We start from the raw sequence: 27,088 nt of genomic DNA, 5'->3' as shown, positions 1-27,088 counted from the left end.
CTCAACAAAATTAATATCCTAATTGGTGACTTTAAAACTTACCATTCTATTTAAATGTATTATGAACAATGTAATTGAACATGCATGCCAAAACACAGTTATAATCATGCCACTGCTCTTCTTAAAAAGAAGTCCACTCCAATCTTAAATGTGGCCTAAAATGCCCTAGTGTGGTATGATCCCATCTATATTTCAGTTTAGTTCAGTTCAGTTGCTCAGTCGTGTCCGACTCTTTGCGACCCCATGAATCACAGTACACCAGGCCTCTCTGTCCATCACAAACTCCCGGAGTTTACTCAAACTCATGCCCATCGAGTTGGTGATGCCATCCAGCCATCTCATCCTCTGTCGGCCCCTTCTCCTCCTGCCCCCAATCCCTCCCAGCATCAGGGTCTTTTCCAATGAGTCAGCTCTTCGCATGAGGTGGCCAAAGTATTGGAGTTTCAGCTTCAGCATCAGTCCTTCCAGTGAACACCTAGGACTGATCTACTTCAGGATGGACTGGTTGGATCTTCTTGCAGTCCAAGAGACTCTCAAGAGTCTTCTCCAACACCACAGTTCAAAAGCATCAAATTTTTGGCGCTCAGCTTTCTTCACAGTCCAACTCTCACTTCCATACATGACCACTGGAAAAACCATAGCCTTGACCAGACGGACGTTTGTTGGCAAAGTAATGGCTCTGCTTTTTTATATGCTATCTAGGTTGGTCATAACTTTCCTTCCAAGGAGTAAGCGTCTTTTAATTTCATGGCTGCGATCACCATCTGCAATGATTTTGGAGCCCAGAAAAATAAAGTCAGCCACTGTTTCCACTGTCTCCCCATCTATTTCCCATGAGGTGATGGGACCAGATGCCATGATCTTAGTTTTCTGAATGCTGAGCTTTAAGCCAACTTTTTCACTCTCCTCGTTCACTTTCATCAAGAGGCTTTTTAGTTCTTCTTCACTTTCTGCCATAAGGGTGGTGTCATCTGCATATCTGAGGTTATTGATATTTCTCCCGGCAATCTTGATTCCAGCTTGTGCTTCTTCCAGCCCAGCATTTCTCATGATGTACCCTGCATACAAGTTAAATAAGCAGGGTGACAATATACAGCCTTGACGTACTCCTTTTCCTATTTGGAACCAGTTTGTTGGTCCATGTCCAGTTCTAACTGTTGCTTCCTGACCTGCATACATGTTTCTCAAGAGGCAGGTCAGGTGGTCTGGTATTGCCATCTCTTTCAGAATTTTCCACAGTTTATTGTGATCCACACAATTGAAGGCTTTGGCATAGTCAATAAAGAAGCAATAGATGTTTTTCTGGAACTCTCTTGTTTTTTCAATGATCCAGAGGATATTGGCAATTTGATCTCTGGTTCCTCTGCCTTCTCTAAAACCAGCTTGAACATCTGGAAGTTCTTGGTTCACATATTGCTGAAGCCTGGCTTGGAGAATTTTGAGCATTACCTTACTAGCATGTGAGATGAGTGCAACTGTGCAGTAGTTTGAGCATTCTTTCAGATTGCCTTTCTTAGGGATTGGAATGAAAACTGACCTTTTCCAGTCCTGTGGCCACTGGTGAGTTTTCCAAATTTGCTGGCATATTGAGTGCAGCACTTTCACAGCATCATCTTTCAGGATTTAAAATAGCTCAACTGGAATTCCATTCCTCCACTAGCTTTGTTCGTAGTGATGCTTTCTAAGGCCCACTTGACTTCAGATTCCAGGATGTCTGGCTCTAGGTGAGTGTTCACACCATTATGGTTATCTGGGTTGTGAAGATCTTTTTTGTACAGTTCTGTGTATTCTTGCCACCTCTTCTTAATATCTTCTGCTTCTGTTAGGTCCATACCATTTCTGTCCTTTATTGAGCCCATTTTTGCATGAAATGTTCCCTTGGTATCTCTAATTTTCTTGAAGAGATCTCTGATCTTTCCCATTCTATTGTTTTCCTCTATTTCTTTGCATTGATTGCTGAGGAAGGCTTTCTTATGTCTCCTGGCTATTCTTTGGAACTCTGCATTCAAATGGGAATATCTTTCCTTTTCTCCTTTGCATTTCGCTTCTCTTCATTTCAGAGCTATTTGTAAGGCCTCCTCAGACAACCATTTTGCCCTTTTGCATTTCTTTTCCATGAGGATGGTCTTGATCCATGTCTCCTATACAATGTCATGAACCTCCGTCCATAGTTCATCAGGCTCTGTCTATCAGATCTAGTCCCTTAAATCTATTTCTCACTTCCACTGTATTTAGCCCTATCCAATTCTTCCATCATGCTCCATGCACCAACCTCAGTCAAATGTCATGTATTAATATAATTTCTACACAAACTTCAGGGCTTAGGTTCGTGGCCTCTGAGAAGCAACCTGAATCGCCAGCTTCCACTTCACTGGTGTAGTGACCTACACCAATCACTTCTGCCGTGGGTGCTCCTCTATTCTACACAGCCACATTTTTACTGCATTCATAAAATTATTGATGTAACAGAAAGGAAAATATATTGTGATTTACTATAAAAAGTTAACTATATATTTTCAACTTTGAGATAGAGTAAAATTATCTCTACTCACTTCTCTCTTAAACTTCTATAAAATAAGAAAGGCAATAAGAAATACAAAATACAATTTTATCATCAATAGAATCAGGAAACACTTGTAATAATACATATATACGAAGAAGTGCCACCAAGAATAGGGAAAACTCATCTAGGATTGGAAATATCATAAAGATAAGATACTTAAAGGTGCAGACATCAGACAGATGTGCCAGGTGCAAAATTCTTAAGACTAGGTGGCATATCCTGATGAGAAAAATAGCACTGCCCACCTTACTGAAGAGAACAAGAATGCGGAGCAAAGTTTGGCTATGGCTAATTCCATGAACTATACCAGAGACAAGCAGAGCAGGTAGGACTAAGTGATGAGATGCACAGGAATGTCATCTACACCACAGATCTCTAAGAAAGGAGAGTCTAAAAGCAATCAGCAGTCTTATAACTGCCAATCACTGTCAACTTAAAATGAACAAAAAAGCTAAGCCAGTTAACATACAGAGACACAGATATATGATCGTGTAGGGCTGTTCTGTGAGCCACAGGGCCCCCTCACCCTTCCTAGAGCACAGCCTTGGCCGTTCCCCTACACTATCTTCTTACAATATCCATTTCCAGATAAAAATAACAATGATGACAATAACAACAAAGAAATTACAAATATTATATCAATAAATACAAGAATAAAGAGGGGGTAAATGATTAGGAAATTAATCACTGATGGAAAATATACACCTGAAAAACATGTGGCCTCTAAGGTAGAAATGGTGAGGGACAGAGCGGTCTGGTGTGCCGCAGTCCATGGGGTCACAAAGAGTCAGACACGACTTGGTAACTGAACAACAATAACCAAAGTAGAAAGAAAAGAATAAGTCAGTATTATGATACAGAATATGAGGCTAAACTAAATTGCCAGCATGGATGCACCAGACTCTCTAGTGACTAGAAACATTCTCAGTAAAATCAGGAGCAAAACAAGGATAAATGGAAATACCTACTGAACGGGAGAAACAGGTCTTTCTAAAACCACCTTTCACATATTTGTCTCTTTGAGTATCTTCTCCCATTCAGGGATAGGACTTTCGTGAAGCAAACAAGACTTGCTTCAAAAGTACATTTAAGGATACACTTACAGGGTTGAGAAAGTGCAAGGTTGGCACCTCATGACCTTGACAGTAAATGCCTCCTTAATCCTGGTGCCTTAAGAACCTCCCCTTGCCTCATTCAGGCCCAGTACTGCTCAAATTCTCCTCCTTGCATTTTCTACTAGCTCTTTCCTCCTGACAAGCTCAAGTATGCCATTTACAGATAGCCAGCTCATCTCTAGACTCTGAATTTCTTAGATAGAAATTAAGGGGCTTCCCTGGTGGTTCAGAGGAGGAGACAATGGCACCCCCACTCCAGTACTCTTGCCTGGAAAAACCCATGGACGGAGGAGCCTGGTAGGCTGCAGTCCATGGGGTCGCTAAGAGTCAGACAAGACTGAGCGACTTCACTTTCATTTTTCACTTTCATGCACTGGAGAAGGAAATGGCAACCCACTCCAGTATTCTTGCCTGGAGAATCCCAGGGACGGGGGAGCCTGGTGGGCTGCCATCTATGGGGTCACACAGAATCGGACACAACTGAAGTGACTTAGCAGTAGCAGCTGGTGGTTCAGGCAGTCAAGAATCCACCTGCAATGCAGGAGACCTGGATTCAATTCCTGCATCGGGAAGATCCCTGGAGAAGGGAATGGCAACCCACTCCAGTATTCTCGCTTGGAGAATTTCATAAACAGAGGAGCCTGGCAGGCTACAGTTGATAGGGTCGCAAAGAGTTGGACATGACTGAGCGACTAACACACACAGGAAGAAATTAAATATCAGTCCCTGTGGCCCACATGTTCCTGAGTCTTCCAACTTCTCTCATTAACTAAACCCTATTCCAACCTCCCCAAATCTTTATTGCTACTTCCAAAGAAATAAATTTTACAAATTCCCCAAACTTAATCTGCAAAGACCAGACCCTTTTATACAGACACATTATGGAAGAAAGTTAAAATTTGGGAAGATAGTTTCCAGAATTTTCTTATGAAACATATGATTGTAAGGTATCAGACAACAACTTTGTCTTAACAACTTAATATTGACTGTTTTCTCTAGTTTAAAAAATGTTAAGAGTAAAATGAGATAATGTATGTGAAAACTGAAAGTAAAACTATTACATAAATGCCAACTATGATTCATCACTATTTCCTTTTTATCTAAATCTATTATAAACATATGTCACTTCTAAGTTACTAGAATGGGGCAATATTATAAGAAGAAAAGACTGCCTATTTTTGAAGAAATGTGAAAACTTACTACACAGAACTTTGGTAAAGCTGACTGAACAGTGTTACAATAACTTAAAATCTATAGAAAGCATCATCCTAAGGCCTAAATTCAGGTGTTTTCTTTCTATGTGCTTAAAGAAATGAAAACTGACAGTAAAGCAGTCCATTTTAATGTGTTCCGAAATATTTTCTTCTTTGAGAGGCAAGTTCTTGACACTGAACATGTTTTGAGGATTGTCACACATAAGGCTTCATCTATGTAATTATTTACAGATAAATCCATTTCACAATGAGGTAATTTTACTGAAACTAAGCTATTTGCATAGTACAAGACAGGCCTGCTATACACATAGACAATGTAATTTAGTCAAAAGTACAAGATATTTAAAAATACAATAGCTATAAATGGATAAGGTAAAAAGAAAAATATATCTCTTATCTTATCAATAAATTTCTGCCTAAAATATCACTTAGCTTTAGAAAGTATTCCTAAGTCTGATAATGATCTACACCCACAGAGTAACCTTTCTAAAACTGTCACTAGTAGACTGGTAATCATATTACTCACCTAATCGCATCATTGGTCTCAGAAACAGCTTTCAGGTACTCCTTCAAATAATAATAATTAAAGCAGTATTTCCGAATCTTATACCCCCGCCATCGCCTCTGAATCTATTGAAGTAAATAAAAAGATAGAATATGCCAGTGAACATTTTTAGAAAAAAAAATTAATAGTTCTTCAAAATCAAGTTAATGATGGATGATTAAGTCCTATCAAATAAATTCTTAGACTTTTCTACTATTGTAAAGAATCCACCTGCAATCTGGGAGACCCCGATTCAGATCCTGGGTTGGGAAGATTCCCTGGAGAAGAGACAGGCTCCCCACTCCAGTATTCTTGGACTTTCCAGGTGGCTTAGATCGTAAAGAATCCTCCCGCAGCGCAGAGAGACCTAGATTCGATCCCTGGGTTGAGAAGATACTGTGGAGAAGTGTGTGACAACCCACTCCAGTGCTCTTGCCTGGAGGATTCCCATGGACAGAGGAGCCGAGCGAGCTGCAGTCCACGGGGTCACAAAGAGTCGGACATGAATGAGAAGCACACACACAAATCTAACCGTTGTTTTGTAGTGCTAGTTGTGTTTCTTTTTCGAACCCCTGGACTGTAGCCCGTCAGGCTCCTCTGTCCATGGGATTTCCCAGGCAAGAATAATGGAGTGGGCTGTCATTTCCTTTTCCAATAACAGTATAAATAGTTGCAAATATAGGTTACTCATAGATTTATCATACAATATTATAAAGACAAAAACATACTCTAGGTTACTATAATTTATTTTATAACATTTATAATGGTTTTACAAATACTAAATGTGAAATTAACTACTGAAAGATCAAAAATTTGCTTTACTGATTCCTACCACTTCCACTTCCTAACTAAATGGATTTTTTATTTTTTTTTTAATAATCAACTGGCTAGAAGATTGTATTTTGTCTCATTGAAATCAACATTTTTAAAGGACTTTTTAAATACAGTTGTATCAAAATCTTTAAACAAAATGTTTTCTTGTACCTTCATCATGACATTTTAATTCTTCTTTAATTAAAGCACTGCAGATGGTGAATGCAGCCATGACATTAAAAGACGCTTGCTCCTTGGAAGAAAAGCTATGACCAAACTAGACAGCATATTAAAAAGCTAGAGACATTACTTTGACAACAAATATCCATCTAGTCAAAGCTATGGTTTTTCCAGTAGTTATCTATGGATGTGAGAGTTGAACTATAAAGAAAGTTGAGCGCCAAAGAACTGATGCTTTTGAACTGTGGTGTTGGAGAAGACTCTTGAGAGTCCCTTGGACTGCAGGGAGATCCAAACAGTCCATCCTAAAGGAAATCAGTCCAACATTCACTGGAAGGACTGATGCTAAAGGTGAAACTCTAATCCTTTGGCCACCTGATGCAAAGAACTGACTCATTGGAAAAGACCCAGATGCTGAGGATGATTGAAGACAGGAGGAGAAGGAGATGATAGAGGATGAGATGCTTGGATGGCATCACCGACTCAATGGACATGAGTTTGTGTAAACTTCAGGAGTTGGCAATGGACAGGGAGGCCTGCTGTGCTGCAGTCCATGGGGTCGCAAAGAGTTGGACACGATTGAGCAACTGAACTGAACTGAACTGAACTGAACAGAACAGTGACAATATTTAACATTTATTGAGTTATTATTATATGTGGGGCACCATTCTAAGGATTTTGCTTGTATTTATGCATTTAATCTTTAGACCACTCCTATGAGATAAATAGAGAAGGAAATGGCAACCCACTCCAGTATTCTTGCCTGGAGAATCCCATGGGCAGAGGAGCCTGGCAGGCTCCTGCCAGGAGTTCATGAGGTTGCAAAGAGTCGGACACGACTGAGCGACTGAACAACAATGAGATAAATACTCTCTTCACCTTATTTAGAGATGAGAAACAGCTAAGAGGAAAATTATTCAGTTTTCCCATAATTATACAGCTATTAGTGATGGATTTAAGAATCAAATTACAACTTCAGGGGGTCCATTGTCTAAACCATTGCAATACAGAACTGTGAACAAGGTGAACTGTAATTTTCAATGAAGAAATATTTGTTTAAAGTATCTAGCTTTTTAAATAAGAGGAATGTTGGTGTCTAAAAGAACATACTTAAATGGACTACTAAATGCCTTCAAAGCCCCAATAATCATAAGAAATGTCAATCACTTTAAGCTTTATCTTTGCTAATATAATCTTTATTAGAAAAACTCAAAACAAAACTTTTAATATGTAGATCCTAATTTTGTAGAAAACTGAAAGTCTATAGTACAAAATACCTCAACTTCTTTAAAGGAGTAGAAGAAGAAATAGAAAAAATTAGAAAAAATGTTGACTTAGCCTTGCATAAAGACTCAACTTCGTTCTTTAAAATTTTCAAGTAGTTTGCCTGTATTTATAAATTATTCACACACTCCAATACTTTGGCCACCTGATACAAAGAGCCAACTCATTGGAAAAGACCCTGTTGCTGGGAAAGATTGAGGACAGGAGAAGAAGGTGGTGACAGAGGATGAGATGGTTGGATGGCATCACTGACTCCATGGACATGAGTTTGAGCAAACTCTGGAAGATAATGAAGGACAGGGAAGCCTGGTGTGCTGCAATCCATGGGGTCACAGAGCTGGACACGACTTAGTGACTGAACAACACATATGATGAACAATTCTCTTTTGGATATGAAGTCCTTCCAATGTTTTGCACAGTTAGCTAGGCTAGGAACACACATCTTCTTTAAACAACATTTTTTTTCCCATAGGAAAAAGTGACTAATAAGAGACTGGACTTGAGTCCACTGAGTTTTATCCGAAAAGCCTAAGATTTTTAAACTAAATATGCTGAGTTTAAAATCTTTATAACATGAATGCTGGATCTATATGAATAATCAGGAAAAAAATGTCTTAGTTGAATTTTGATCCCTTAATTTTCTCTGTTTTAAAATAGGGCCATTTAAAAGGTATTTTACAATCTGAAATACTTAATGTGAAAACTTTGAAGAAATGTTTAGTCAACTGCCTAGTATAAGAATGACTAAAATAATTGAAGAGACGCTAAACCACTTATTGCTCATATTGTAAGAACAATTAAATCAGAGAAATTAATTCTGGAAAGTAAAACAAAGTAGAGTAACAAGCTAGCGTAACAATGCTAGCATAACAGTGCCTTTCTAAATATTTCTCAAATGATCTTATTTTAGAGCTTAATTCTTTAAATTAAGAAAAATTAATTTTTCTAAAGTTCTACTTTACCATCTGAGCCACCAGGGAAGCCCAATTTAGAAACTATCTTCCTCTAATTTGACAGACATCATATTATGACTGGCAAAGAAATGGGAGGGATTGATACAAAAAGCATTTTCCTAATGAAAAGGAATCATCTATTGGAATACATATACATATATAAAGCACACATGCAAATAATGACTATTTTCCTGGCTTATTTAACTTAATCATTACAGTATCATTCTGAGGTGGAGATTATCATTAGCTTTCTTTGATAGAAGAGGAAATTGATGCTTAGAGAGCTTAAATAAATGCCTGAGGTTATACATGAATAGCTGGTTGGATGGCTTCACATGAATCTCAGCTTACTTTTATTGCATATACAGTAATAATTATATTAAACACAGGAATACTTGCAAACAAAAGCGCTGATAGACTATCCATCATCGGCAGTAGAAATGACTCAGGAAGCATGGAAAACATTGGGATACCAGACAGTGTTAGGGGTGGGCCACCTTCTATGGACTACACAGAACCACCGTTAAATTCTAAATAAGATTAGATGTGTCAGAACACACAAAAGATGCATGCTGAAGTCCTGAGAAGGAAAGATGGTGGTTTATGTTTAGGCCATGATAGAGTAGTGGGGATTTCCACTTGGAGAGAAGAAACTGAAAGAGCAGAGTCTGCAGCTAGCTGGCTGAAAAATCTGTGCCAATAGCCAGGGAACTAAAAGAAGCCCAAGGGATGGACTCCTTCCCACTCCACAGGGAGCAACTACTAGAAACAGCACCAACCACAGCCCCAGAGTCCACAATTGCACTGTCAGAGTCTCATAATGTCCTAAGTCCCTAGACATCCACCCCAAATCACACTACAATTCCTTTCCAGATATTATGCTAACTGCCTTAATTCTCATGGTATCCTCGTGAATAGAGCACGATCTCCATGTTAAAAATAAAGAAACTGAGGTCAAGTAACTTAATCAAGGTCACAGCATAACCAGTAAAACAGTAAACGGTAGAAATGGGATACAAACTCTGCTCGGTCTTATTTCAGAGACCAGGCTCTTTCCACTAAACCATCTGATTAATGCACTGTATAAAGAGAAAGAGTGTATGCATGTTCTTTCATTTTAAACGCATCATTTTTTTTTTTTTTTACATTATAGGGAGTCCAGTTTAACCAATATTTATTTAAAGGACATGAGTTTAAGCAAACTCCAGGAGATGGTAAAGAACAGTGAAGCCTGGCGTGCTGCAGTCCATGGGGTCAGAGTCAGACACGACTTACTGACTGAACAACAACAATTGATATAAGATATAATATAGCTGGGGTTCCACCATACTTCTTGCTATAGGAACAAACATCATCTTAATTTTTGCCTAAATTTCCTGTTGATATCCCAGTACTAGTGAATAGACTTTTAATTTTTTAAAAAACAAAATATTTTCAAAAGGCAAGATAATTTTTGATAATGTTCTTCTTAATTTCAAGGTGAGTGGGTTACATCTTCCCAAAAAAGGGCTAGTGTTCATGTCCTTCAAAGTAATTAGCAACTTTCAGAAGTGATAGGTATAAAACAATTATTGTCATTGATCAGCTCTGAATAGATAATTTTAAACAAAGTCACTGCATGCTCAGCAGATTACAGCTTGTTAACGGGCAAGTTCTAAATGACCTCTTAAGCTAGTCAAATCAATGATGCATATTCCTCATTAAGTAACATCAAAATGTAAGTGGTCTTATAAATAATGTTTATTTTAAGCACTAAAATAAATGGCAAAACCTTGATATATCAAAAGCCATCTGTTCATAGAAAATATTTTCCCTCCATTGGGTTTATTATTATTCCTTAAAATTCACAGTAATTTTAATGTTGTCAAAAGAGAGAAAAAACATTTTCATACCTAAAATTAAAATCAAAATATGAAAGACAAATTCACTGATGATAACCTGCCTAGGACTAAAGCTCTAGTTGTACATGAGAGCATATAAACAGGACTCTCATTCATAACATTACTTTTTCTTATTAGAATGTTGAACACTCTGAAAAGACTATACAGTGAACACAGAAAAGTGGGTTTACCAAATTTTCAAAGATAGGGTGTTTAAAACTAGTAATATCAAAGTTTTCATTCTCAATATTATATTGAGAATATAATTATAATATATATTGAGAATATAATTATTCTCTCTATATATATATTATAACTATATATTATATATATATTTTTCTCAATATAATATAATTAACACCATATTATCTTGTCAATACATAGAAAAATAGACATATTTTTAAACTAGATATATATATATATTTTTTTTTTTTTTTAACTAGATGGTTTTAGCTATCTGGAGATTTTGGATAATTATTCCACATGCAGTTTCTTCTCTTTAATATTCTGTTTCCCTACTCTACTGATTGTTGTACTTCTTTTCTCTACAAATTTCTTTAATCATTTCACAAAGACATTGATACCAGAAGTAGTAGAAGGGAGAAAGAAATAATTTTTTGCATGGGGATGGAACATTTAAATCTGCCTACCATCCAGCAAAAGCTAGGATTTATCGAGAGGATCCCTTCCCCTCTTATTCCTTAGGCTGACGTTTGGGGATAGCTTCTTCCATGTGGATAACACTGTGTCTTACTCGTTTTGTATTCTTAGAACCCAACATATAATCTAGTAAGTAAGAGAACATCAGGGCTTCCCTGGTTGCTCAATAATAAAGAATCTTCCTGCCAACACAGGGGTCATGGGTTCCAACCCTAGTCCGGGAAGATATCATATGCTGAAGGACAACTAGGCCCACGAGCCACAAATACTGAGCCAGTGCTCTAGAGTCTGTGAGTCACAGCAACTGAGCCCATGTACCGCAATTACTGAAGCCCATATGCCTGGAGCTCATCCTCCACAACAAGAGAAACCATTGCAATGAGAAGCCGGCACCCTGCAATTAGAAGTAGCTTCCCCTAGCCACAACGGGAAATGGCCCGTGTGCAGCAAAGACCCAGTGTAGCTATAAATAAAATAAATAAGTAAATCTTTTTTTTTTTTTTAAGAGAGAATCAGTATTTTTTTTCCTGAATTATTTTACCTATTTATCTCTATCTGATTTTGGAGTCTTTATTCTAAACATAAATACTTCATAGTAGTATAAATATGAAAACAGGGTTATAAATAGTTTAGGAGATTGAGATGGATCCTTATATATCTGATACATATTTAACCATTTTCTGATTAAAGCCACAGAATATAAACTTTCCTTATATTTTTCCTACTTTAGACACAAAAAGGATACAAAAGAAAAAGGTCAATTGATGCTTTGAGTTAGATTTTTGTAACAAAAATTTTTATTACATAAAAGAACCAATAAATTTATGCTTATTTTGAAAATTGATTGTTTTAAGTTATCTTTAAGTCTAGTGGCCCTCTTATTATTACAGCTCTTACTTTCCTTAAAGTGAGAATTTCTATATGAACTAAAATGTGTTAGGGCACTAATTTTAAGTGAAATCATTTAAGACAACTGCAACAATAAAGGTTCAGTTCAGATGCCCACGAACACCATTAAGAAAGTATATTTGAAAAAAAAAAAGAAAGTATATTTGATTGAGGTTGATTGAGGACAAGGACAAAGTTTCTAGAGTAAAAGAAATTCTCCCTTAAACAATTAATTACATCTGTTCTTTACATAAGTTACATAAGTTCTTACATAAGTTCTTTAAAACTTACTAAGTTTTAGATTATTATCATTTTTCATTCTTCACAGATCTTTGAAAACAAGAGGGAAAAGTCTAATGGAATATACTTTTGAAGAGAAATCTCCAAGATACTACACATTAGCACTTCTTACAATCTGCATGCATATGAAATTATTCTGGTTGTCCAAGGACAGACAGACAAATGAGAACTCAAGATGTATCAGATGATCCAACAGAGGCTTTTCAAAGGTATTGCAAGGAATCGATAATGCTCAGTTTGCCTTTGCTAAGTTCCAAAGTCTGTGCCAGATTATGGCTCCTCATTAAGCTGAGTTTATTGAAGACCAGTATATTCTAAGCATTAACATATAAAGAGAGAGAGCTGCGGTTGAAGAATAGCAGTCCCAGTAACTATTTGGTGGGGCTTCTAAAGTTTTAACAAAGTTGGGATCCTCTTTTCCATTAATTTTTCAGGGTCCAAAACAGGCTTGGGGGAGGCTCAAATACAGCCAAATTACAATTTGTGAATCACAAAAATCTATGTGATTTGCATCCTGTAGTCCAAGTAGGAAAGAAAAGACAGTTTCGCTTTTAGTTTGCTACATCTTATAAGAAATTCATTTAAAATTGTATTAAGAATGGTATTTTATCTGGGGTTATTATGGATGTCAAATTCTGTGTTAACAATAGCATTATGTGAAGACTACCGCTCAAATATTCATTTATAAGGTGAGGTTATTCATACTAAGCCATCCAATTCTGCCTACAAGGGAAAGCACGTGAAACTGAATTGGGATGTCTCAACTTAGTTTTCTACAAATTATCACTAAATTTAGAATTCCCTGAATGGAATGTGCTACCAGTAAAAACGCTCATGAATTACCAGGGCCAGGGGGTCAGTTTAACGGAGTGAAAGTAATAAAATTTCCCTAAGAGTTTGGTCTAGGGTTCATATAATAGCTCTCTAGATTTTTGAAGAAAGGGGAGGAAGACTAGAAGTAAAGGCAAGACTATAAGTGACTAGAAATAACAGGAATGTGGGTACCAAACCTCCTGGGTTCAATTCCTAACACTGTCACTTACTAGCTATGTGACCTTGGGCAAGATATCTTTCCATTTTCCATCTTCCAAAGTGGAATTATAGTGATATCCAGAGAGTTGGTCAGAAAGCGAAGAGGAAGTAAAGAGCCTCTTCATGAAGGTGAAAGAGGAGAGTGGAAAAGCTGGCTTAAAACTCAACATTAACAAAAAAAAAGAAGATCATGGCATCTGGTCCCATTCAGTCAGTTCAGTCATGTCCGACTCTTTGAGACCCCATAGACTGCAGCACGACAGGCCTCCCTGTCCATCACCAACTCCTGGAGTTTAACCAAACTCATGTCCATTGATTCCGTGATGCCATCCAACCATCTCATCCTCTGTCGTCCCCTTCTCCTGCCTTCAATCATCTCCAGCACAGGGTCTTTTCCAATGAGTCAGCTCTTCTCATCAGGTGGCCAAATATTGGGAGTTTCACCTTCAGTATCAGTCCTTCCAATGAATATTCAGGACTGATTTCCTTTAGGATGGACTGGTTGGATTTCCTTGCAGTCCGAGGGACTCTCAAGAGTCTTCTCCAACACCACAGTTGAGAAGCATCAGTTCTTTGGCACTAAACTTTCTTTATAGTCCAACTCTTATATCCATACATGACTACTGGAAAAACCATAGCCTTGACCAGGTTGGCAAAGTAATGTCACTGCTTTTTAATATGCTGTCTAGGTTGGTCATAACTTTCCTGCCAAGGATTAGTCTTTTAATTTCATGGCTGCAGTCAACATCTGCAGTGATTTTGCAGCCCCCAAAAATAAAGTCAGCCACTGTTTCCCCATCTACTTGCCATGAAGTGATGGGACCGGATGCCATGATCTTAGTTTTCTGAATGTTGAGTTTTAAGCCCACTTTTTCACTCTCCTCTTTCACTTTCATCAAGACACTCTTCAGTTCTTCTTCACTTTCTGCCATAAGGGTGGTGCCATCTGCATATCTGAGGTTATTGATATTTCTCCCAGCAATCTTGACTCCAGCTTGAGCTTCATCTAGCCCAGTGTTTCTCATGATGTACTCTGCATATAAGTTAAATAAGCAGGGTGACAATATACAGCCTTAACATGCTCCTTCTCCTATTTGGAACCAGTCTGTTGTTCCATGTCCAGTTCTAACTGTTGCTTCCTGACCTGCATACAGATTTCTCAGGAGGCAGGTCAGGTGGTCTGGTATTGCCATCTCTTTCAGAATTTTCCACAGTTTATTGTGATCCACACAATCGAAGGCTTTGGCATAGTCAATAAAGAAACAACAGATGTTTTTCTGGGACTCTCTTGCTTTTTCAATGATCCACTGGATGTTGGCAATTTGACCTCTGGTTCCTCTGCCTTTTCTAAAACCAGCTTGAGATTTGGAAGTTCACAGTTCACATATTGTTGAAGCCTTGCTTGGAGAATTTTGAGCATTACTTTACTAGTGTGTGAGATGAGTGCAATTGTGCGGTAGTTTGAGCATTCTTTGGCATTGCCTTTCTTTGGGACTGGGATGAAAACTGACCTTTTCAAGTCCTGTGGCCAATGCTGAGTTTTCCAAATTTGCTGGCATATTGAGTGCAGCACTTTCATGGCATCAGCTTTTAGGATTTGAAATAGCTCAACTGGAATTCTATCACCTCCCCTACTTTTGTTTGTAGTGATGCTGCCTAAGGCCCACTTGACTTCACATTCCAGGATGTCTGGCTCTAGGTGAGTGGTCAAACCACTGTGATTATCTGGATCATGAAGATCATTTTTGTACAGTTCTTCTTTGTATTCTTGCCACCTCTTCTTAATATCTTCTGCTTCTGTTAGGTCCATACCATTTTTGTCCTTTATTGAGCCCATCTTTGCATGAAATGTGGCTTGGTGTGTCTAATTTTCTTGAAGAGATCTCTAGTCTTTCCCATTCTATTGTTTTCCTTTCTTCCTTTGCACTGATCACTGAGGAAGGCTTTCTTATCTCTCCTGGCTATTCTTTGGAACTCTGCATTCAAATGGGAATATCTTTCCTTTTCTCCTTTGCTTTTTGCTTCTCTTTTCACAGCTATTTGTAAGGCCTCCTCAGACAGCAATTTTCCTTTTTTGCATTTCTTTTTCTTGGGGATGGTCTTGATCCCTGTCTCCTGTACAATGTCATGAACCTCTGTTCATAGTTCTTCAGGCACTCTGTCTATCAGATCTAGCCCCTTAATTCTATTTCTCACTTCCACTGTATAATCATAAGGGATTTGATTTAGGTCATACCTGAATGGTCTAGTGGTTGTCCCTACTTTCTTCAACTTAAATCTGAATTTGGCAATAAGCAGTTCATGATCTGAGCCACAGTCAGCTCTTGGTCTTGTTTTTGCTGACTGTATAGAGCTTCTCCATCTTTGGCTGCAAAGAATATAATCAATCTGATTTTGGTGTTGACCATCTGGTGATGTCCATGTGTAGAGTCTTCTCTTGTGTTGTTGGAAGAGGGTGTTTGCTATGAACAGTACGTTCTCTTGGCAAACTCTATTAGCCTTTGCCCTGCTTCATTCTGTACCCCAAGGCTAAATTTGCCTGTTACTCCAAGTGTTTCTTGACTTCCTACTTTTGCATTCCAGTCCCCTATAATGAAAAGGATGCCTTTTTTGGGTGTTAGTTCTGGAAAGTCTTATAGGTCTTCATAGAACTGTTCAACTTCAGCTTCTTCAACATTACTGGTTGGGGCATATAATTGGATTACCATGATGTTGAATGGCTTGCCTTAGAAATGAACAGAGATCATTCTGTCATTTTTGAGATTGCATCCAAGTACTGCATTTCACACTCTTTTGTTGACTATGATGGCTACTCCATTTCTTCTAAGGGATTCTTGCCCACAGTAGTAGATACAATGGTCACCGGAGTTAAGTTCACCCATTCCAGTCCATTTTCGTTCTCTGATTTCTAAAATGTCAATATTCACTCTTGCCATCTCCTGTTTGACCAGTTCCAATTTGCCTTGGTTCATGGACGTAACATTCCAGGCTCCTATTCAACATTGCTCTTTATAGCATCGGACCTTGCTTCCATCACCAGTCTCATCCACAGCTGGGTGTTGTTTTTGCTTTTGCTCTGTCTCTTCATTCTTTCTGGAGTTATTTCTCCACTGATCTCCAGTAGCATATTGGGCACCTACCAACCCGGGGAGTTCATCTTTCAGTGTCCTATCTTTTTGCCTTTTCATACTGTTCATGGGGTTCTCAAGGCAAGAATACTGAAGTGGTTTGCCATTCACTTCTCCAGTGGACCACATTTTGTTAGTGGTCCCATTACTTCATGGCAAATAGATGGGGAAACAATGGAAACAGTGACAGACTTGATTTTCTTGGGCTCTAAATCACTGCAGATGGGTGACTGCAGCCATGAAATTAAAAGACACTTTCTCCTTGGAAGAAAAGTTATGACAAACCTAGACAGAATATTAAAAAGCTGAGACATTACCTTGCCAACAAAGATCCGTCTAGTGAAAGCTATGGTTTTTCCAGTAGTCATGTATGGATATGACAGCTGGACCATAAAGAAGGCTGAAGGCCGAAGAATTGATTGCTTTTGAACTGTGGTATTGGAAAAGACCCTTGAGTGTCCCTTGGACTGCAGGAGATGAAACCAGTTAATCCTAAAAGAAATCAATACTGAATATTCATTGGAAGGACTAATGCTGAAGCTGAAGCTCCAATACTTTGACCACCCGATGCGATGAGGTGACTCATTAGAAAATAAGACCCTGATGATGGGAAGGACTGAAGGCAGGAGGAGAAGGGGACAACAGAGGATCAGATAGTGGGATGGCATCACTGACTCAATGGACATGAGTTTGAACAGGCTCCGGGAGTTGGTGATGGACAGGGAAGCCTGGTGTGCTGCCATGTCCGTGCAAAGAGTTGGACACAACTGAGCAGCTGAACAAATGAAAAGAGAGTTGAAACAAAAAGAAAAAGAAAAGAGAGTTGATCATTTCAGGAAATAGTTAAAAGTATTTAAAATACTTAGATGCCTGGAGAGCGGTAACTGCTAGGCAATTGCCAACTCTTAATGTTGCACAGTGGTAAAGAATCCTCCTGTCAATGAAAGAGCCACAGGAGACATGGGTTCGATCCCTGGGTCAGGAAGATCCCCTGAAAGAGAAAATGGCAACCCATTCCAATATTCTCTCCTAGAAAATTCCATGGACATGGAGCCTAGTGGGCTACAGTCCATAGAGTCACAAAGAGTCAGACAGAACTAAGCAACTGAGTATACATGCACATCATTATTATTTACCAATGGTTCTGATTTACTAAGATTTGGGAATATGTGGTATTGCAATCACTTTCCTCAGAGACATATAGCTCTCACTGCCAGTTTGACTAAAGTATATTCAAGTTATCTACCAGCTATATCCATTCATGCTCGGGTAGTAAGTATGAGAATCTGGAACCATTCTATTGCAGAAATGGGGGCTCAAAGACACAGTTGAGGCTGAATGGATGTATCCCTAGAAATGGAAGAATTAGCTATATGTGCCGTTGCACACAATAGGCTTCTCTCTAGATGGGTTCAGCGAGTAAACAAAAGCCACAGAGTAGCAAAAAATTCTGGATGCCGCAAACTGTAAATCAAAATACTGGAGAAAAGGAACAAGTGAAAAACCTTTAGGACAGATGAAAGAATTCCACTAAATAGCACTTTTTTAAAAAAAAACTATGTGTGGGTGTTTTTAAGTGGAGTTTCTACACATAAAGTAATATTGCTGTTCATCTTTATATTAGTACTATTATTAGAACACTGATTCTCTGAGTCACCTGTTTGGAGGGTCTGAGGTGACACCCTAATGCTTAAGTCAATGCTCACCAGCATCTGAAATGGAGGGTCAGTTCTATAGTCTGTAAAAAGATACACTATCATACATCTAGATGAACCAAGGAGAGAAAGAAGTTGAGCAAATGAATCAACTCAGACATCTGCATAAGATATTAAAAGCTGTTCAAAGAGCAAGAACTGAAAAAGAAAATGTTGGAGGACAAATTTGAATGAGATCCACAATGGAGTAGACAAGATGCTGGAGGAAAAGCAGAACTCTAATCTGGAGTAAATTCAAATTAAAGACCAGAAAGGCAATAAAGTGGTGCATGGAGAAACACGTGGAGTAGGGCCTTGGGAGCTAAGATAAAAATTTACTGAGCAAGTTATTGCTGTATTAATTGACTGTCACTGGCCAAGCTGCAAATCAGTAGCAGGGGTTTTGTACAGACACAGTGTGGGTGCTAATAGCAGGTGATATCATAGCAGACCTCCTTCAAGCCTATAATTCTTATAACACTTTGGCAAGGTCCCAAAGCTCATGAGACCTTCCATTCACATGTGAATTACACTGACCAAATATTACCTTCCTATGTGCAGTTTACCTACACCACCTAGCCTAATCAAGCACTCAAGAAAGCCTTATAGATCTCCCAGTAAGGGCTTAGATAATTTCCAGTAAAGCCACTAAGGGACTTAGACATGATTTTTTGTCTTTTAAGGAGTACTTGAAGCAAACAGTTTTTGTTTTTGTTTTTACTTCTCGTTTAAAAGAGCATGAGCCAACATCCATTGATTTATTCAGGGCCATTTATTTAACCACCTAGTATAAGCCAGGAACTGTAGATTTAAAGACTGAGAAGATAGGATCCGGGCCCCAAGGGGCGTACAGTGTGTGGGGAGTGGATACAGGCCTGTAAATTAGTAAAGATAATAAACTGTTACAGGTTCTATAACAGAAGTATGTTGATAGTAAAACAGGGACATAAAAAAAGAGAGTGATCAATTCTACATGGGTAGGGGGATCATAAAGTCTTTAGAGAAAAGGTGACCCTTTAAAAAATAAATGCAGCAAATCGAGATATGAATAACTGTGTCATTAAACAATCACATATATATAATTTATTCTTCATTATACAAAAGTGACATCTATTTAGGAATGGATAAGCCACAAATGAAAATTTTCAATTCCTTCTCTTTTCAGAAATGCTCCACTGGCCTCTCACAATTGAATATAATTTGTCATGCTAGGAGTCAATAGTCAAATACACAATTTGCAATTGACTCAGTATATGAAGCAGAGTAAGACAAAAGTTTTTTTTTTTTAATTTTATACTACATGATTTAGGTGCATATATAAAAATATACCTGTCTGAATATTATTGGCCATATATATTTTCTGTATTTGTCAGTTACTGTTAGAAATTCTTCCGCCTGTACACTTACTGTCACCCATCCATATTTAAACTACTAAAAGAGTAACTCTTTTGAGCAAAATTACTTGGCAGCTTATAAACTGAAAAGGCAGAGTTGTAGAGATTAGAAGTAAAACTTCAGCTACTGGTACCCAGTTAGGGTTGTAAGCTTCAGATGTGTACAACATAGAAGGTATGCGGACCATGCATTGGTCTCTTTAGCCTCTCACTACTGCAGAAAGCAAAATTTTCAGAGCACCCTCTTGCAAAGAAATCCACTTACAAATAGATGTGCCCATGTCCACTCACAAGTAAGTTCAGTTCTGGCCATGTGATCACCCCATGCTAAAAATTAATCTTTGCTAGGCAATCACACCAGCCTCTATGCAAGTGAGCCTTATTCCTGATTCCTCATTACCAAGTTACCAAATTAACTCATCCAAATCTCTGAAGGAAGTCTTTGGACATCTTTGCAGAGAAGTGTTTCTATTTCAAATTTCCCACAGTAGTATTTACACACTCCACAGAGCCTCGCAAGAATTCCTCAGTGGATCATTTCAACCTCCAGGTAATGCTCAAGTCTTCCTTCCTTTCACTTAATGACCACTGCATTCCCACCTTTATTCTTGTCTCCCCAAATGTGTCAAATAAAAAGAAAATCTGGACATAGCCAGGAGAGACTTGACTTGAAAGAATTACTGCAAGAAACTGGGGGTGAATGACTCCTGCAGGAGATGGAGGTGGGCTATTGAGAAACGGAGAATCTTTGGCCATAACAATTGCAAGCAGGGTGGAAATTAGGCAAAAAAGAGTTTTTCTTTTATAAGAAGGTGTGAACATGGCTCGGAAGAACCTGATATGGGCAAGTGGGAATGAAAGGGCAGCATAATCAGATAGCAGATCAGAGAATACTTTACCCCAAAGCCTATTCTCAGGAGAAGGAACTAAGGAGACTCCACGTGCTGACTAAAGTCAAGGGACCTGGGAGAAAGACAGAAGCTTACCCACAGCTTGGTTAATGAATCTGCTTTTTTCCAGTTGATCAGTGGGGACAAACAGTTCAGCTAATCAGTTCTGAGGTGAAGGAGGAATTTGGGGGACTGTCTGGCTTTGCTATAAGTGAACAAGCGGGCATCTGTGCCTCTTATCTAAGTCATGTGGGAAAGGGTGGTTTTGGTTTTGGTTTGCAGTAAGCTGTTTCCAAAACACAAGAGTTGGCGGGGGATGGTGCGTTCAAGTTTGCTGTTTTCTAAGATCACAGGACCAAGGCAGAGTTCAACAGCATCCACTGATATTAATCAAAGAAAAGCTGAGGCTGGGCAATGCTATTAGGTGTAATTGAGCAGGATCCTATGGGGCCTTCATGGAAATGAACCCCAACCCACGTCCTCCAACTGCCTCTTATTTGTAGAAAAACTCCAGCTTCCTAGGCCTTCCCCGAATTTCCAAAGAGTATATTTAATCAGAGAAGTAAGAAAATGCAGAAAGAAAGGAAAACAGTCAATCAAGAAAAATATTAATAATAATTGTTTAGCCATTAAACAAAGTCAAAGAACTTTAGCTCCTCCTCAAGAATTATAGCTAATATTCTGAGCCATGCCCTTTGACATGGCTGCTTTGCAGATACTGAAACCCCCACCAGATGGAAAAAGTGAACTGGATACTGCCCACAAGCATGGAGACCCCAGACTCCCAGACCCGCTGGACCTGGAAGGTTTTCTTGACTCCCAATTACCTTACCACTAACCAGAAGAATGTCCATGAGCTGACCACCCACCCCATAACACCCCACCCTCACACTGTCCTTAAAAACCTTTCCCTGAAAGCCTTCAGGAAGTTTGAGCCTTTTAAGCACTAGCTGCCTGGACTCCTTGCTTCGTTCATGCAGTAAACACTGCACCTTCCTTCACCACAACCTGGTGTCAGTTGATTAGCTTCACCATCTGGGGGCAAGTAGACCCAAGTTTGTTTGGTAACATTAGGAAATACAGATTTTAGTATGATGTCGTTGCTGCTACTGCTAAGTCACTTCAGTCATGTCCAACTATGTGTGACCCCATAGACGGCAGCCCACCAGGCTCCCCCGTCCCTGGGATTCTCCAGGCAAGAACACTGGAGTGGCTTGCCATTTCCTTCTCCAGTGCGTGAAAGTGAAAAGTGAAAGTGACGTTGCTCAGCCGTGTCCGACTATTAGTGACCCCATGGACCACAGCCTACCAGGCTCCTGCATCCATGGGATTTTCCAGGCAAGAGACCGGAGTGGGGTGCCATTGCCTTCTCCAAGTATGATGTTAGAATAACTCAAAAACACTGCCTTTTGAGTGGTTTGGGTTGATGTGGATTTCTTAGACATGCCTGTTGTTATTGTTGTTGTTTAGTTGTGTCTGACTCTTTTGTGACCCCATGGACTGTAGCCTGTCGGACTCCTCTGTCCATGGGATTTCCCAAGCAAGAATACTAGAGTGGATTGCCATTTCCTTTTCCAGGGTATCTTCCTGACCCAGGGATTGAACCTGTGTCTCCTGCATTTCTGGCAGATTCTTTACTACTGAGCCACCTGGGGGGCCCTAGACATGCCTAGTCAAGTAAAAGGAATCTTAATGATTCAAGCCAGCTTTGAATTCAATACAAAATTTGGGGCTAAAAATTAAACACGAGAATGTGTTTTTCTAGCCCTGACTCCTGTGCCTCTGTCTCCCCTGATGACCTCTGGGAACCTTTGAGCCTCCCATCATCATTTGCTTTAGATTCTCTGTTATCTATTGCTTTTTACTTTACAGGCATATCTAACAAAGGTGTGCAAAAAAGAAAAAAAAAAAAATCTAACATTATTTTAAGCTCAGAAGTTAAGCCTTTAGCTGAACTGTACAGAGAATTAGACTCTCCTAAATCCCCAGACTCAAGCATTCCTGTTAAAAGAGGAAAACCAGATTATTTTCTTATATTACTGTATTTCTAAGAGAGGTAAATATAGCCCAGTGCACCTGGAGTTTCTCTTCTGGTTCAGGAAAAGCAACAACAACAAAAAAAATCTACTTTTTCCTCTTCTTTTTTCCCCCTTAACCTACGGAGACACAGAGAGGTAGACAGATACTGGAGATGGCCCCTGTGCTGGACTCCCATACAGTCACACTTGCATAAGAAAGCCCTTTCCCAAAGCAGTATAAGTCATCAAAATAATGCAAATTTCGCTGCCTTAGTTCAACACAGGACTTTCTGAGAGTATTTGCCAATCTTGCTTCACCCAAAATAAAATCCATTATTACTAGAAACAAGAATTAATAGATCAATGAAAGAGAATATGAGAAGGTAAAATTAAAATTAAAACATGGGTTTTAAGGATATTAATGAAACTCACCTAAGTAATTTCCCCATTTATAACAGCTTCACAAGTAAACTATTATCATACTGATACAAAAGAAATAATACTTTTGCTGTGGCTCTTCCCCAAATCGGTGCAGAAACCAAGGAAGCTTCATAATCACAAAATTCAGCTTCTTATTAGGCAAGTAACACATAAAAATGAACACAGAAATGACAGAAATAAAACGTCTAAGCTGGAAACTGACTTTATTACTGTGAAATCATATGAATAATTTCTAATTGATTTGTATTGGGCAGGAACCTTATATTCCAGAACCATGCTCGTCTATTTATCACAATATTCTATATGACATATGGAAACTAATACATTGCTTCATTAATATTTACAGTCTTTCTCTAGTCATGGCTCAGAGATATTTAACATTCTAAAACATAAGCATTGATAATTACGTGTTTTACATTTTACTCTAATTTTTAATACTGCCAAGTCTATTTAGTATAACTAACTTTTTAACTATGTACTCTTTTCTCTCTTTACCATTAGCATATCAATCAAATTTGCATTATTCTGGTTTGCTCATTTTATTAAAAGTGAATTCAGGGCACAATTGACTTTTCATTTGTTTAACAAGTGAAGAAATATTTACCCTGACAGCCATTGCATTGTAGAGATTCATCTTCATAGTGTAATATGCTAACTGTGAATCAAGAAAAAAAAAGATGGCATATATTTTAGTTTTACACAAAGACAATGCAGCCTATTTTTACATATAAAACATAAGAATCTTTATACATAATACATAATAAGAGTCCTAGGCTTAGAAAAATGAAATCAAACTTTGTATTGAAGAGATAGGCTTCCTAATACATAATGCAGGCTTAACCAGAAAAATCTATGGTAGTCAAACTAGGAGCTAATGGAGATATATGATCATAAAATGCTCTCCGCTGAGTTTGATAATCAATGGTGCTCTACTGAGAATAGAATAACAAAGCAGAAATATTCACAAGTGCTGGTGACACGTAGTATTGTATGATTTATTCACTGGGGTTCTTTTAGCCAAAACTCACAGAAACATAAAAGGAATTCATATTTCAAGACGTCTGGTTTAATGAAAAATTCAAAGAAATGCTGTCTTCAGTCGAAATCGTTCAAGGATATGGATGCAGTGATGGAGCAAAATTGTGCCTTCCAACCATCTGTACAAAATGTTATGTACTTAGCTGCCTCCTGAGTAATCCTTGGGAATTTTCTTTCATTTAATATTCATTTTAACATCATAAAATCATAAATACAATGATATCATGTTATAGCAAATCCCCTGATATAATGAAGACTTCCTAAAGTCTTGGTTTCTTTCTGGTACAGACACATTTATCTATTCATATACAAATCTCTGTGACAGTAAATATTTAGCAACAGAGCTTATTTCAATGAAAATATTGCTTTAAATAAAACTTTCACATCTGTTCTTTCAATTAAAAAGATATAATTAACATAATTCATGACAGTACAATAAACATTGAAATACGTATTTTTTTTCCACACAAAATACAACTTTATCCATTTTTAGTTAATCAAAACTGATCAGACTAATAAAACTTGAGCCTGGATAATAGTTGTGAAGTTTCAGCAAAAATCAGAAGTAAGTGTCTTAACCTTTCATATAGGGGTTTTCTCCCCTGCAACAAACAGGAATTCATACAAAAGGGTTTCACTGTAATTAGTATTGTTTGAATTGCCTGATCTGATCCAAAGCAAATTGTCTGTGGAGAGCAGCAGGACTGGATTATTTATCAACAGTCTGAGCAATTAGGAAACAGTTGGCTGCAATATGTTATTTACAAATGAACACAATGATGTTCCTTCATTTTAAATTCTCTTTCTTCCTTATAGCAAGCATGGCATAATTCTTGGTGTTGAGGTGAATTTAAAATATTTACTTAAATAGAGCATTTCCATAGGGCAAATATAACCATTAAATGTTTTTATACAGAAGAAACACACTGGAAGCTTTATGTTTGAGAAAGTTGGGCTCAGAAATGAGATTATTTATCTTTTTTCATGCTGCTCTTCAGCCAGCAGCAGGGAGCTTTCCAGCCACAGCCCTGAGTTCAATTCCTAACTTTGCTCTTACCAGCTGGGTGGCTTGAATATGGTACTTGAAGTCTCCCAGTCTTGACTTCTATCCCCATGAAATGATACATCACATACTTCACGGAGTTGTTGTGAAGAATAAAATGAGATAAAGTATTTAAGGTGCAAAGCTGATGGTCATTAGGAAAGGGATTGTCACTGTTATACATTTTGTGCCTCAAAGTATATAATTTAACTATAAGTAAAATTCTAAAGAGGCTTCCCTTGTAGCTCAGTAGGTAAAGAATCTGCCTGCAGTGCAGGAGACACTGGTTCAATCCCTGGGTTGGGAATATCCCCTGGAGAAGGAAATAGCAACCCACTCCAGTATCCTTGCCTGGAAAATCTCATGGACAGAGGAGCCTGGTGGGCTGCAGCCCATGGGGTCACAAAGAGTTGGGCACGACTGAGTGACTAACACTTACTTACTTAAAATTCCAAAAGGTATAAGAAGCTAAATTTTATTCTGAATGAAGAAAAGAGAAATACGTTTGAACCTAAACTTTAACTAATTTTCTAGTTAAAAGGTAGAAAAGTACTTTGATCCTAAATTATCATTCTTATATGAAGCCCAGATTGACGTTGCATCTATTCTCAATCTCTAGCCCAGATGCTTCTGAAAATACCAGCAAAACTTGGCAGAAAACATTGCATGATTCATTTATTATGAGGTACCTGGAATAGTCAAATTCACAGAGACAGACAGCACAACAGTGGTTACCAGGCACTGGAGGAAGAAGAGCAGATCCTGTTTACTGGGTACAGACTTTCCCTTTGAGATGATGGAAGAGTTTTGGAGCTGGGCAGTGGCGGCAGTTGCATGCCCATGCAACTGGACTTAATGTCACTGCATGGTACAGTTAAAAATAGTCAAAATGATCAATTTTATGCTACATATATTTTATTACAGTTTAAGAAAAAACAGTAAAAAATAATTTTTGATTGTGACTTGTGCATTTTCACAAGCTATCTAGGAGACACACTGGACACTTCCAAAGTTTTTAAAATTTCATCTTAGTCTCTATATTTCTATTCCAAGACAAGAAGTTTGTTATGCTAATATTTGCCCTTTTGGTTACATGAGTAGTTAAATGATAATTCGTACCAAAGGCTATGTTCTTAATATTATTTTTCAGGTTTCTGTCTGTCCTAAAAGTTTTTTCCATTCATTCCATGAAGTTGGATAAGCAAAGCATATGCTAACTACTAAATATTAATAATATATCTAGGAACCACAGACAATAGTAATTCATCAGCAGATATTCTCAAGTTTCCTTACTATAAATTAATTTTATATCTTATTGTTAAGGTACCAAGTCTATTTTAAAGAGGAAAACTAAAGATCTGGGGTGAATGAAGCTCAAGCATAAAATATAATTTCAATGCAGTGAAAACATGGCATTCAATTTTAGACATTCCCCAAATATTTGTGAACAAAGGAAGAAAGGGAATGAGAGAGTGAGAGGGAGAAAGAGGAAAGATAAACAGATGTTGCTCTTACAACAGATGAAGTAGAAAGGATTCCTGGGATGAAACACAGCATTTGAACACTGAATTAACCACTTGTTCATTATGTGGCCTTTGTCATGTCACCTAGCTCAATTTTTAGAAGGCTTCTAAAATTTTTTCTGGAAGTTGTATTCTTTTAAAAGCAATTTTCTGAGTGCTTAATATCCATGTGGACCTTTCAGACAGGGCTGCTATTTGGTGGGAATGGATCTGTGATATTGATGGGAGCATGTTTCGTATTTGAGTTTCTTTTTTTTTTTTCTATCAGGTGAATTACAGTGTGGAGCAAGGGTGGGGATAAATGAGAAACACTCTCTTACAGGTCAAGTGATATTCAAAACTCACCATATCAGGTCCCAATTTTGTTCTCCAATTATCTTTCACCTTGTCTTTTTTTAGTCGCTAAGTCACGTCTGACTCTATGCAGCCCCATGGACCGCAGCCCTCCAGACTCCTCTGTCCTTGGGATTCTCCAGGCAAGAATACTGGAGTGG

The 27,088-nt window shown here is 38.1% G+C and overlaps 1 protein-coding gene across 3 annotated transcripts in view; it reads right to left on the bottom strand.

The window, feature by feature from the left end:
* Positions 1-27,088, bottom strand: part of SPATA17 (spermatogenesis associated 17) — a 218,614-nt gene that overhangs the window by 143,958 nt on the left and 47,568 nt on the right. For all 3 annotated transcript variants that reach the window (XM_061160043.1, XM_061160042.1, XM_061160044.1), the window contains exons 4-5: positions 23,596-23,646; positions 5,419-5,522 (exon numbers count right to left, since the gene is read on the bottom strand). In XM_061160043.1, the coding sequence (XP_061016026.1) occupies positions 5,419-5,522; positions 23,596-23,646 (155 nt within the window). The remainder of the gene's footprint in view (positions 1-5,418; positions 5,523-23,595; positions 23,647-27,088) is intronic.

The sequence above is a fragment of the Dama dama genome, chromosome 14 (genome assembly GCF_033118175.1).
Source record: "Dama dama isolate Ldn47 chromosome 14, ASM3311817v1, whole genome shotgun sequence".
In the NCBI taxonomy this organism is placed as follows: domain Eukaryota; kingdom Metazoa; phylum Chordata; class Mammalia; order Artiodactyla; family Cervidae; genus Dama; species Dama dama.
This window is presented reverse-complemented; position numbering and strand designations above follow the sequence as displayed.